Raw genomic sequence first — 13,614 nt, 5'->3', positions numbered from 1 at the left:
GAGCTGCTAGGACCATAGTCACAATGTCATAGGTTTACAATAGAAGACAACACCTCTATAGATAACACCACTGAGCTAGGAAATAATGACCATGTAATAGAATGTGATCCTACATTTCCACCGATGTATCTATAAGACATGCTGGCGCTTGTAGTTCTACAGTCACTACAGATTTGCAGGTAGCCCCTCACCCTTTCCCATACATTCCTAGTACAGATAATATTTATTGCGGTTATTTACTACGCTGATCAGTGAATAACTCGTCTTATCTGATGTAACCTGTGACTGGCGAAATCACCAACCCATCAAGATGGTGCGTCACACGCTGCAATAAACTCTGCTCCATCTGCGGTCTCAGAGATGGTGAATAACACGACAAGGAAATAAAGCCCTGGATAATTCTATGTAACACTTCAATCACGTCTTATAATGACATGAATACGTCTTATGTAACTAATAAGACGTGAATACGTCTTATGTAATTCCCAAGCACAGGTGACTGGTGCAAAGAAAACTGTGACAGAATTGGCAAGTGTCAGTCTGTTATTAGGCTTAGCGGTCAGAGTGAAAGTTGCAGGATTCACAAATCCACTGTGATACCCAGACGAGAGAGGGCTGGAGAGATGAGATAAAGAATGATATATAATGTGTGTGTAAATATATATAAATATATATATATATATATATATATATATATATATATCATCCCTTGTGAGGTCATACCTTCTAGAAGGATCGGAATGATTTGGTAATTTCTTACATTTTATGTGAAATGCTCTTTGCACATATTAAATTTTAACTCGAAGTTTATAGAGGAAACTGCAGTCAGCAAGAAGCTTCTATAAGCTGGACAGAAATAGCTACTTGCTGTAAGTACAGATGTTTCTTTCAAGCATGGATACAGACTCTTAAAGGGAAAGTTCACCTTATTATTACCATGTCGATTTGGGATCAACATCATGTACTGATTAATCTCCTAATATGTCTTTGTAGCGATTGAAGCTTCATTTTTCAGATATAGAGATACAAATCCCCTCCCTAGGGATAGAGCTACAATACAGTATTCAGTGTTCTTGCAGCTACCACTAGAAGGAGCTCAGGAGTTTACTGTAGACTAGTTATACATTGAACTCAATGATAAAGCTGTATGCAGTACGCTCCTAAGCTCCCCCTAGTGTTGGTTACAGGCTGCCAGGATTTTATCATATGTCTATGCACAGATTTTGGAGCTCAGACTATTAAAGAAATGAATCATCACTGAATGTTGGAGATATTTACGGGTGGACATTCCCTTTAATAGATGAGTATAGATGATCAAAGAGAATCCCACAGCAAGAGTTACAATAGGCTGCTTATTTTCCCTGTAGCACCTCTGCAGGACAAATAAGGCATTACATGTTAACCAAACCAGGCGCCTCTCTAACTAAAGACTGTACAAGCTATGGTGTATTGTAGAGGCCCCCTTTATTATATGAGGGAGGGGGTAGTGTATACTTTCTTGTTACAATGTTGCACTCCTCCCTGTTCATGGACAGCACATACAATGAACAGAGTTGCAGTTTCGGCGTGAATCACTTTGTATTACACAGGTGACCGGGTCCATAAATGGTCTCACCGCCTTTCAAGCGCCGTTTACGGTGTTTGCGTAACACGTTCAGCTCTTTTTATGGAGGACAAGCAGCTGCAGGTTCTACAAACAATAAAATCTGGACGGCCTTGTAAACATTTCTCACTTTACAGAAAGTCATGCGCTGGGGAAAGTCGCCTCGCTTCTCTCCAAGCTGCAATGGCACGGGTGTAAAGGAAAATCTGTACCAGGGGTCCCTTCTATCATATGGGGATCTTATTATGTGGTAGAGGGGCTAGCTGGGTGCAAGGTCCCAACCAGTAACCGTAGGACATGCACACAAAAAAGATCCTTCTCTTAACTTCAGAATTGGCAAGTGTCAGTCTGTGATTAGGCTTAGTGGCCAGAGTGAATATTGTTAGCTATAGGACTGTATTACACTATAGATAGTAACTTGGAAAATTGTTGAAAAAAGTATCAAAATTTCTTAAAGGCAAAAAAACACAAGAATGTTACAACATGATTGTTACAATGTATCCATTCATAATATCCTCTACAATCCGCACACAGATACTTTGTGTTGTGTAAATATTTATTATTTAGATACAAATTATTTACAATTTTATAACAAATCTAGAAATTGCATTTTTTATTGCCAGATACTGTGGCCCCTGATAACGTTTTAATATAGAGGTAGATATCAGCCCCCCTGCATTATGGGAGCTCAGGGGATCGTCTGACAACAAGATTGTTGACAACCGGCAGAATTGTGAACATGCCAGTTGGCTATAGGTTGGCGACCACTGGGGTTGGGTCATGCACTCTGTGGACATGCTGGGAGTTGTAGTTTTTCCAAAAAGCTGCAGGTTTGGGACCCTCATCCTGTTCTCTTTGATGTCCCAACAGGCACGTAATATTTTTCCTAGCGGGGGCGTCAGACAGGTCTCCTTTAAGATTCACTAAATTTGCAACAATTAACTTCATATACATATAAATATCTAAATCTACAAGTTCTGGGCAGTGACTGTTCTAGTTCTTCTTCCCTGCGTTTCGCCTCATTTGACTATTTACAAGGTACATCAATAACGAAAGGTTAACTATAACGTTAAACAGGCCGAAGGACGGCACCCCATAGTGCTTATACAGATACCCCCCGATGGTGGGGCCTATGGTCCTGGTGAGGGGCTGGATAGAGGCGCAGATCCCCAACATCGCTCCTGCAAGAGAAGAGGCAAAAGCAGCACTTAGTATACATGGCACTGATAAGAGACATCCTGATGTGGCCACAGGACCCCAACTCTAACCTGCAAACCCCTAATTCACTAACCTTAATCTCTAAACCTAATCCCTGTAGCCCCCAACCCCTAGCCCTGATCTAAATATTCCCAATTGGATCATATGGAGGATCAGAGTAGTAATGGAGGAGTGAAGAACCTAGAAGGGGATGATGTTCGTGAAGACAAGGCTGTATGGGATAGAGGCAGAGTTATAATAGGGCCGCTGCACAGAGTATTTCAGAGTGTGTTGCTCTCGTTGCAGGCAGTGACCTGTCCATTCATGATGATGTTAGTGAGCATAGGGCTGCATGTTACAGGGCAATGTCATAAAGTGAAAAAGGGGGATTAAGACGAGCTGGAAGGAATAGACTCCTCCAGCAGCACAGAGTATTTCAGTAGAGGAGTGTGCTGATCTTGCTGGAGGCAGTGACCTGTCTGCGTATGATGTTATATAGGGAGAAGGGGGGGTTAAAGACAAGGTGAAAAGAACAGGCTCCTCCAGCAGCACAGAGTATTTCAGAAGGCAATGAGAGATAGCAGACTCATTGTAAATCTGAAATTCCCTCCACATCTGGCATTGTGTGTTGGGTAAGGAATGAGGGCAGTTCTTATTACGTGGATCTCCTTACAGGTGCTGGGGGCTCAGACTCTGTTCCTTGTCTTCTGGGCATGGGAAAGTCTAGAATTTAAGACTCCTAATAAAAGTAACTCTAAACTGGACAGAAATGCTTAAAATGTGAGGAATCATGGCTGACACCTGCAACTGCAATGAGATATCCCAAGAGAAGAGTTATATAACCTAGAAGGATGCGGGCGTGTACAGTATAGACCAGAAATATTCAGCTTTTTGTTCCAGAAACAGCGCCACATCTTTCCACAGGTTGTGCCTGGTATTGCAGCTCAGCTTTACTGACGTAATTGGAACTGAGCTGCAATACCATACACAACCTGATGGCTCCATGGTGCTATGAGCAGTTGAGTAGAAGCGTGATGGTCCAGATTTTACATCTGAATATAGCTAGTTTAACATTATACCCGGGTGAATAGTGTCCTAATCTGTACTGGGTATATAGAGGTAAGAATGTTTCCATTCAATAAAAGGAACAAGAGATTATGAAAACTGTAGGGGACGTTACATAGGATCAAAGGACCCCTTTAAGTCCAAGGACACATGTGCTCTGTGATGTCACATGACTCCATTTTTGCAATGCAACATTTGTATCTAGTGGTGTAACATGTAGACAATTATGTAACATTATCCATAACATGGTCACATGACTCAATTATTGCAAAATGCAACATTTGTATCATTCTGGTGCCGGAATGTTTAGAGGATTACACAACATTTACCATGACAGGGTCACATGGTACTGTCAGAGCTTTCCTATGGGTAAAGGTTTGGGTTTTCAAGGAGTCCAGGCCCCTGCCCGGTCACCTTACCGCTTCTGTATAGTTCCCCACTGGTGTCGCCCCCTATCTCCAGTACGTACCAGTGTCTGATGGAGGGACGGCTTTGGTTAGGATGCTGTCGGTGATGACTCCTGAGACGCACAGAGTGAAAACCATGGGGAGAGCGATGAGGCAGAAGTGGAAGACATTGGTCATCACTGTCTAAGGGAGGAAATTCAGAAACATACAAGGAATTACAGGACTATATTACACCCTCATGTTTTATGTAACTTCCTTCTTCATGTAAAGTCAAGCTGGTATGCACCCCATTATATGCACCCCATTATATACACCCCATTATATACACCCTGTTATATGCACCCTATTATATGCACCCCATTATATGCACCCCATTATATACACCCCATTATATACACCCCATTATATACACCCTATTATATGCACCCCATTATATACACCCCATTATATATACCCTGTTATATACACCCTATTATATACACCCCATTATATACACCCCATTATGTAACTTCTTTCTTCATGTAAGATCATGGTAGGATTTTTGGTTGGCACTATGTACGGTGATATATTATAGGGGCAGAGTGGACGGCCTTGGAATGAACTATTATGGGACAGGTTCGCTGGTCCTGTTATTTGGGTACCTAGAAGAGCCACTATGGGGAGCACAGTTGGTGACATTGATGCAAAGTTATATAACTAGAACTAGAAGGCAACACATGCCAAATATAAGACATAACTATATAAATAAGCTTTACATCTGTCTTGCCCCTTAAGTCCAGAGCTGCGGGTGCAGAGTCTAATTACCTATATAATGGTGTCTTAGACCTTGCAGATGGGGCCCATGTTGGCACATGTCTGTGTATGGCTGATGGGGACATGCTATATACACAGACATAGGAGGACAGGCACCAAACACAACACTTACTGACACAAAGCCTGAGAAAATACGCCATAAATACTTTATTTACTCAGCCGCTTCCCCAGCGACAGATCTGCGGCGGTCCTGCGTAGTCCTTGTTATTACAGAGCAGGTATTCAGGCCCGGACGCTGCAGCTATAATAAAGGATGTTATTCTAGGACTCTTTTCATAAGGGCCGCCGAAGAGGCAGATTCTTTGCTTGTTATTGTGGTATTATTAGTAACATTGTAGATCTGCGCTGTACAAATAAACCAAAGCTCTACAACCGAGGCTGCGCATGGGGGAAGATTAAAGGAGCTCTCCGACACCAGGGAGACACAAAGGGTCCAAAGATCACCAATACTGGGGGGTCCAATGCTGCCAGTGAGGTGCCCCATCACTATGGACAATATGTCACCACTGGCAGAAACACGTTAAGCCTTACCAAGCCTAATCCGACTACCATAGAGACTACCACACATATCAGGAGCAGGGTGTCATCTGAGAATCGTTTGGTCAGACGGCCGACCATGAATCCCTGGACAACCTAGAAAGTGAGAAGATTGTAAATTACATTCAGGTAACAAAGAAATGAGAAAATATATATAAAAAATAAAATAAAGGATACAAAACATATAAAATAGATATAAAAATATAAATAAAAGTGTTAAATAATAAAAAAAATTCCAAGATCCCAAAACTATAACCTGTAATAGATGTAGATAATATATATGGAATTCCAGATTTACAGCAGAGAAAACTGGTCAAATACTAAAAATATACACCAAGATCAAAGTATAGGGGAGGCCAATGGGGTAAATACCCCCCCCCCCCCGAGTCTCCATTATCGAGAAGCTTCCACCATCACCTTTTAGAAGCGTCATCTAGAATTGTCAGATAGTCAACGATGGAAACTTCTAGGGGTTGCAGGATATTCCAGAACAGCGCCACTCCTGTCTACAGGTTGTGCCTGGTATTACAAAGTAGTTATATTGAAGTATGTGTGGATGAGATGCAATACCACACATAACCTACGGACAGGGGTGGCGCTGTTTTGGACGATTCTCTACAACTATTTTAAGTTTCTCTCGTTGGTCTTGTTGATAATGTTGGTCCACTTTGCAATAGCCAATTAGAAATAGAAGATTCATCACTTTTAGTTGTCTTCTGCTGGACAAGCCTTGTGCTAGAGCCTAAGCCTAAGAGGATCCTCTGGCATTGTGGAGTGCCAATCCAGCACTGTTGGCACTTGTCCACATCCCTATCCATTCCTGTAGGGTCATGTTCCCCATTCGCAGTGCCTAGAGTCCTGTACAAATAGACAGTGCCTATGGGTAAGGACAACGTTACCACCCTGGGCTGGGGCTTCCTCTAGTTCCTTGGACCACCCGCCATCTATACTGGACATGTTCATGTTTATGAGGCATTGGCAGAAGGTGATGAGATCTTAAGTCTCCTCCAAATGGGACTATCTTGTGCTGGTTCTGTTGCTCGAGGAGCCCATTACTCTATTAGGGCCCACCATATGAATACTCCGGCCGTCACTGACCAGGAGAACGGGATTGTCATTCCTCTACATACATAAAGGTAAGAGCTGAGGATATACGCAAAGTGAAAGTCGATCTCATTCCTATTTTGTCCGGATCAGAGGCTGCCATGAAGAACAATAGGAGCCACAACCCCAGATATCAGGTTCTCCTCCTAATACGCAGCATTAACCTTTTCTCTGAGTCTCCAATGTAAAAGCGTGAGAAAAAAACCCGAAACAATGAGCGTCCGGGGAACCCCACCTCAATGACAAGTCAGAGCAGATAATAAACCTGCGCTATGCACATGAGGCGGTGTTCACACTCAGAAATAAGTCCTGCATAATGCCACCCCGAGCAGAGGACAATAGGCCACTCCTGTCACACAAAGCCCGTAGGAAACCCTGTGGCTGTACAAATGCAGTGAGGTAAGAAAAGTGCACGCAACACAGGACCGCATTCCAGGCCACATTACTCTGGTCAAAAATACCGTGTCCATGGTCACTAATGGGGGATGATCTAGTCTGCAGAGCTTACACTCACAATAACAAGCTGGTTATGTCCTCATCTCATAGGGGGCAATATAAGAAAACATACAAATTCAGTATAATATACATACATATTCTTGTACATAGGAGCAGTATTATAGTAGTTATATTCTTGTACATAGGAGGTAGTATTATAGTAGTTATATTCTTGTACATAGGAGCAGTATTGTAGTAGTTATATTCTTGTACATAGGAGTAGTATTATAGCAGTTATATTCTTGTATATAGGAGTAGTATTATAGTAGTTATATTCTTGTACATAGGAGCAGTATTATAGTAGTTATATTCTTGTACATAGGAGTAGTATTATAGTAGTTATATTCTTGTACATAGGAGCAGTATTGTAGTAGTTATATTCTTGTACATAGGAGTAGTATTATAGTAGTTATATTCTTGTACATAGGAGCAGTATTATAGTAGTTATATTCTTGTACATAGGAGTAGTATTATAGCAGTTATATTCTTGTATATAGGAGTAGTATTATAGTAGTTATATTCTTGTACATAGGAGCAGTATTATAGTAGTTATATTCTTGTACATAGGAGTAGTATTATAGTAGTTATATTCTTGTACATAGGAGTAGTATTATAGTAGTTATATTCTTGTACATAGGAGCAGTATTATAGTAGTTATATTCTTGTACATAGGAGGTAGTATTATAGTAGTTATATTCTTGTACATAGGAGCAGTATTGTAGTAGTTATATTCTTGTACATAGGAGTAGTATTATAGTAGTTATATTCTTGTACATAGGAATAGTATTATAGTAGTTATATTCTTGTACTTAGGAGTAGTATTATAGTAGTTATATTCTTGTACATAGGAGTAGTATTATAGTAGTTATATTCTTGTACATAGGAGCAGTATTATAGTAGTTATATTCTTGTACATAGGAGCAGTATTATACTAGTTATAGTCTTGTACATAGGAGCAGTATTATAGTAGTTATATTCTTGTACATACGGGCAGTATTATAGTAGTTATATACTTGTACATAGGGGCAGTATTATAGTAGTTATATTCTTGTACATAGGAGCAGTATTATAGTAGTTATATTCTTGTACATAGGAGCAGTATTATAGTAGTTATATTCTTGTACATAGGAGCAGTATTATAGTAGTTATATTCTTGTACATAGGAGGTAGTATTGTAGTAGTTATATTCTTGTACATAGGAGCAGTATTATAGTAGTTATATTCTTGTACATAGGAGTAGTATTATAGTAGTTATATTCTTGTACATAGGAGCAGTATTATAGTAGTTATATTCTTGTACATAGGAGTAGTATTATAGCAGTTATATTCTTGTATATAGGAGTAGTATTATAGTAGTTATATTCTTGTACATAGGAGCAGTATTATAGTAGTTATATTCTTGTACATAGGAGCAGTATTATAGTAGTTATATTCTTGTACATAGGAGTAGTATTATAGCAGTTATATTCTTGTATATAGGAGTAGTATTATAGTAGTTATATTCTTGTACATAGGAGCAGTATTATAGTAGTTATATTCTTGTACATAGGAGAGGTATTGTAGTAGTTATATTCTTGTACATAGGAGTAGTATTATAGTAGTTATATTCTTGTACATAGGAGTAGTATTATAGTAGTTATATTCTTGTACATAGGAGCAGTATTATAGTAGTTATATACTTGTACATAGGGGCAGTATTATAGTAGTTATATTCTTGTACATAGGAGCAGTATTATAGTAGTTATATTCTTGTACATAGGAGCAGTATTATAGTAGTTATATTCTTGTACATAGGAGCAGTATTATAGTAGTTATATTCTTGTACATAGGAGCAGTATTATAGTAGTTATATTCTTGTACATAGGAGTAGTATTATAGTAGTTATATTCTTGTACATAGGAGCAGTATTATAGTAGTTATATTCTTGTACATAGGAGCAGTATTGTAGTAGTTATATTCTTGTACATAGGAGTAGTATTATAGTAGTTATATTCTTGTACATAGGAATAGTATTATAGTAGTTATATTCTTGTACTTAGGAGTAGTATTATAGTAGTTATATTCTTGTACATAGGAGTAGTATTATAGTAGTTATATTCTTGTACATAGGAGCAGTATTATACTAGTTATAGTCTTGTACATAGGAGCAGTATTATAGTAGTTATATTCATGTACATACGGGCAGTATTATAGTAGTTATCTACTTGTACATAGGGGCAGTATTATAGTAGTTATATTCTTGTACATAGGAGCAGTATTATAGTAGTTATATTCTTGTACATAGGAGCAGTATTATAGTAGTTATATTCTTGTACATAGGAGCAGTATTATAGTAGTTATATTCTTGTACATAGGAGGTAGTATCATAGTAGTTATATTCTTGTACATAGGAGCAGTATTATAGTAGTTATATTCTTGTACATAGGAGTAGTATTATAGTAGTTATATTCTTGTACATAGGAGCAGTATTATAGTAGTTATATTCTTGTACATAGGAGTAGTATTATAGTAGTAATATTCTTGTACATAGGAGTAGTATTATAGTAGTTATATTCTTGTACATAGGAGCAGTATTATACTAGTTATATTCTTGTACATAGGAGCAGTATTATAGTAGTTATATTCTTGTACATAGGAGCAGTATTATAGTAGTTATATTCTTGTACATAGGAGGTAGTATTATAGTAGTTATATTCTTGTACATAGGAGCAGTATTATAGTAGTTATATTCTTGTACATAGGAGCAGTATTATAGTAGTTATATTCTTGTACATAGGAGTAGTATTATAGTAGTTATATTCTTGTACATAGGAGTAGTATTATAGTAGTTATATTCTTGTACATAGGAGCAGTATTATAGTAGTTATATTCTTGTACATAGGAGCAGTATTGTAGTAGTTATATTCTTGTACATAGGAGTAGTATTATAGTAGTTATATTCTTGTACATAGGAGCAGTATTATAGTAGTTATATTCTTGTACATAGGAGGTAGTATTATAGTAGTTATATTCTTGTACATAGGAGCAGTATTATAGTAGTTATATTCTTGTACATAGGAGTAGTATTATAGCAGTTATATTCTTGTATATAGGAGTAGTATTATAGTAGTTATATTCTTGTACATAGGAGCAGTATTATAGTAGTTATATTCTTGTACATAGGAGTAGTATTATAGTAGTTATATTCTTGTACATAGGAGTAGTATTATAGTAGTTATATTCTTGTACATAGGAGCAGTATTATAGTAGTTATATTCTTGTACATAGGAGTAGTATTGTAGTAGTTATATTCTTGTACATAGGAGGTAGTATTATAGTAGTTATATTCTTGTACATAGGAGCAGTATTATAGTAGTTATATTCTTGTACATAGGAGCAGTATTGTAGTAGTTATATTCTTGTACATAGGAGTAGTATTATAGTAGTTATATTCTTGTACATAGGAATAGTATTATAGTAGTTATATTCTTGTACTTAGGAGTAGTATTATAGTAGTTATATTCTTGTACATAGGAGTAGTATTATAGTAGTTATATTCTTGTACATAGGAGCAGTATTATACTAGTTATAGTCTTGTACATAAGAGCAGTATTATAGTAGTTATATTCTTGTACATACGGGCAGTATTATAGTAGTTATATTCTTGTACTTAGGAGTAGTATTATAGTAGTTATATTCTTGTACATAGGAGCAGTATTATAGTAGTTATATTCTTGTACATAGGAGCAGTATTATAGTAGTTATATTCTTGTACATAGGAGCAGTATTATAGTAGTTATATTCTTGTACATAGGAGGTAGTATTATAGTAGTTATATTCTTGTACATAGGAGCAGTATTATAGTAGTTATATTCTTGTACATAGGAGTAGTATTATAGTAGTTATATTCTTGTACATAGGAGCAGTATTATAGTAGTTATATTCTTGTACATAGGAGTAGTATTATAGTAGTAATATTGTTGTACATAGGAGTAGTATTATAGTAGTTATATTCTTGTACATAGGAGCAGTATTATACTAGTTATATTCTTGTACATAGGAGCAGTATTATAGTAGTTATATTCTTGTACATAGGAGCAGTATTATAGTAGTTATATTCTTGTACATAGGAGGTAGTATTATAGTAGTTATATTCTTGTACATAGGAGCAGTATTATAGTAGTTATATTCTTGTACATAGGAGTAGTATTATAGCAGTTATATTCTTGTATATAGGAGTTGTATTATAGTAGTTATATTCTTGTACATAGGAGCAGTATTATAGTAGTTATATTCTTGTACATAGGAGCAGTATTATAGTAGTTATATTCTTGTACATAGGAGTAGTATTATAGCAGTTATATTCTTGTATATAGGAGTAGTATTATAGTAGTTATATTCTTGTACATAGGAGCAGTATTATAGTAGTTATATTCTTGTACATAGGAGTAGTATTATAGTAGTTATATTCTTGTACATAGGAGCAGTATTGTAGTAGTTATATTCTTGTACATAGGAGTAGTATTATAGTAGTTATATTCTTGTACATAGGAGCAGTATTATAGTAGTTATATTCTTGTACATAGGAGGTAGTATTATAGTAGTTATATTCTTGTACATAGGAGCAGTATTATAGTAGTTATATTCTTGTACATAGGAGTAGTATTATAGCAGTTATATTCTTGTATATAGGAGTAGTATTATAGTAGTTATATTCTTGTACATAGGAGCAGTATTATAGTAGTTATATTCTTGTACATAGGAGTAGTATTATAGTAGTTATATTCTTGTACATAGGAGTAGTATTATAGTAGTTATATTCTTGTACATAGGAGCAGTATTATAGTAGTTATATTCTTGTACATAGGAGTAGTATTGTAGTAGTTATATTCTTGTACATAGGAGGTAGTATTATAGTAGTTATATTCTTGTACATAGGAGCAGTATTATAGTAGTTATATTCTTGTACATAGGAGCAGTATTGTAGTAGTTATATTCTTGTACATAGGAGTAGTATTATAGTAGTTATATTCTTGTACATAGGAATAGTATTATAGTAGTTATATTATTGTACTTAGGAGTAGTATTATAGTAGTTATATTCTTGTACATAGGAGTAGTATTATAGTAGTTATATTCTTGTACATAGGAGCAGTATTATACTAGTTATAGTCTTGTACATAGGAGCAGTATTATAGTAGTTATATTCTTGTACATACGGGCAGTATTATAGTAGTTATATACTTGTACATAGGGGCAGTATTATAGTAGTTATATTCTTGTACATAGGAGCAGTATTATAGTAGTTATATTCTTGTACATAGGAGCAGTATTATAGTAGTTATATTCTTGTACATAGGAGCAGTATTATAGTAGTTATATTCTTGTACATAGGAGGTAGTATTGTAGTAGTTATATTCTTGTACATAGGAGCAGTATTATAGTAGTTATATTCTTGTACATAGGAGTAGTATTATAGTAGTTATATTCTTGTACATAGGAGCAGTATTATAGTAGTTATATTCTTGTACATAGGAGTAGTATTATAGTAGTAATATTCTTGTACATAGGAGTAGTATTATAGTAGTTATATTCTTGTACATAGGAGCAGTATTAAACTAGTTATATTCTTGTACATAGGAGCAGTATTATAGTAGTTATATTCTTGTACATAGGAGCAGTATTATAGTAGTTATATTCTTGTACATAGGAGGTAGTATTATAGTAGTTATATTCTTGTACATAGGAGCAGTATTATAGTAGTTATATTCTTGTACATAGGAGTAGTATTATAGCAGTTATATTCTTGTATATAGGAGTAGTATTATAGTAGTTATATTCTTGTACATAGGAGCAGTATTATAGTAGTTATATTCTTGTACATAGGAGCAGTATTATAGTAGTTATATTCTTGTACATAGGAGTAGTATTATAGCAGTTATATTCTTGTATATAGGAGTAGTATTATAGTAGTTATATTCTTGTACATAGGAGCAGTATTATAGTAGTTATATTCTTGTACATAGGAGAGGTATTGTAGTAGTTATATTCTTGTACATAGGAGTAGTATTATAGTAGTTATATTCTTGTACATAGGAGTAGTATTATAGTAGTTATATTCTTGTACATAGGAGCAGTATTATAGTAGTTATATACTTGTACATAGGGGCAGTATTATAGTAGTTATATTCTTGTACATAGGAGCAGTATTATAGTAGTTATATTCTTGTACATAGGAGCAGTATTATAGTAGTTATATTCTTGTACATAGGAGCAGTATTATAGTAGTTATATTCTTGTACATAGGAGCAGTATTATAGTAGTTATATTCTTGTACATAGGAGTAGTATTATAGTAGTTATATTCTTGTACATAGGAGCAGTATTATAGTAGTTATATTCTTGTACATAGGAGC

General features: G+C 35.8%; 1 protein-coding gene across 1 annotated transcript in view; it reads right to left on the bottom strand.

Annotated features, from left to right (window-relative positions):
• Positions 1-2,244: 2,244 nt before the first annotated feature.
• SLC67A1 (solute carrier family 67 member 1) overlaps positions 2,245-13,614 on the bottom strand; it is a 55,158-nt gene continuing 43,788 nt past the window's right edge. Inside the window, exons 8-10 of the mRNA XM_075280465.1 lie at positions 5,617-5,718; positions 4,335-4,455; positions 2,245-2,784 (exon numbers count right to left, since the gene is read on the bottom strand). Coding sequence (XP_075136566.1) covers positions 2,597-2,784; positions 4,335-4,455; positions 5,617-5,718 — 411 coding nt within the window. The 3' untranslated portion in view covers positions 2,245-2,596. The remainder of the gene's footprint in view (positions 2,785-4,334; positions 4,456-5,616; positions 5,719-13,614) is intronic.

The sequence above is a fragment of the Leptodactylus fuscus genome, chromosome 7 (genome assembly GCF_031893055.1).
Source record: "Leptodactylus fuscus isolate aLepFus1 chromosome 7, aLepFus1.hap2, whole genome shotgun sequence".
NCBI lineage: Eukaryota > Metazoa > Chordata > Amphibia > Anura > Leptodactylidae > Leptodactylus > Leptodactylus fuscus.
Note: the sequence above shows the minus strand (reverse complement) of the source record. Positions and strands in the feature narration are given on the sequence as shown.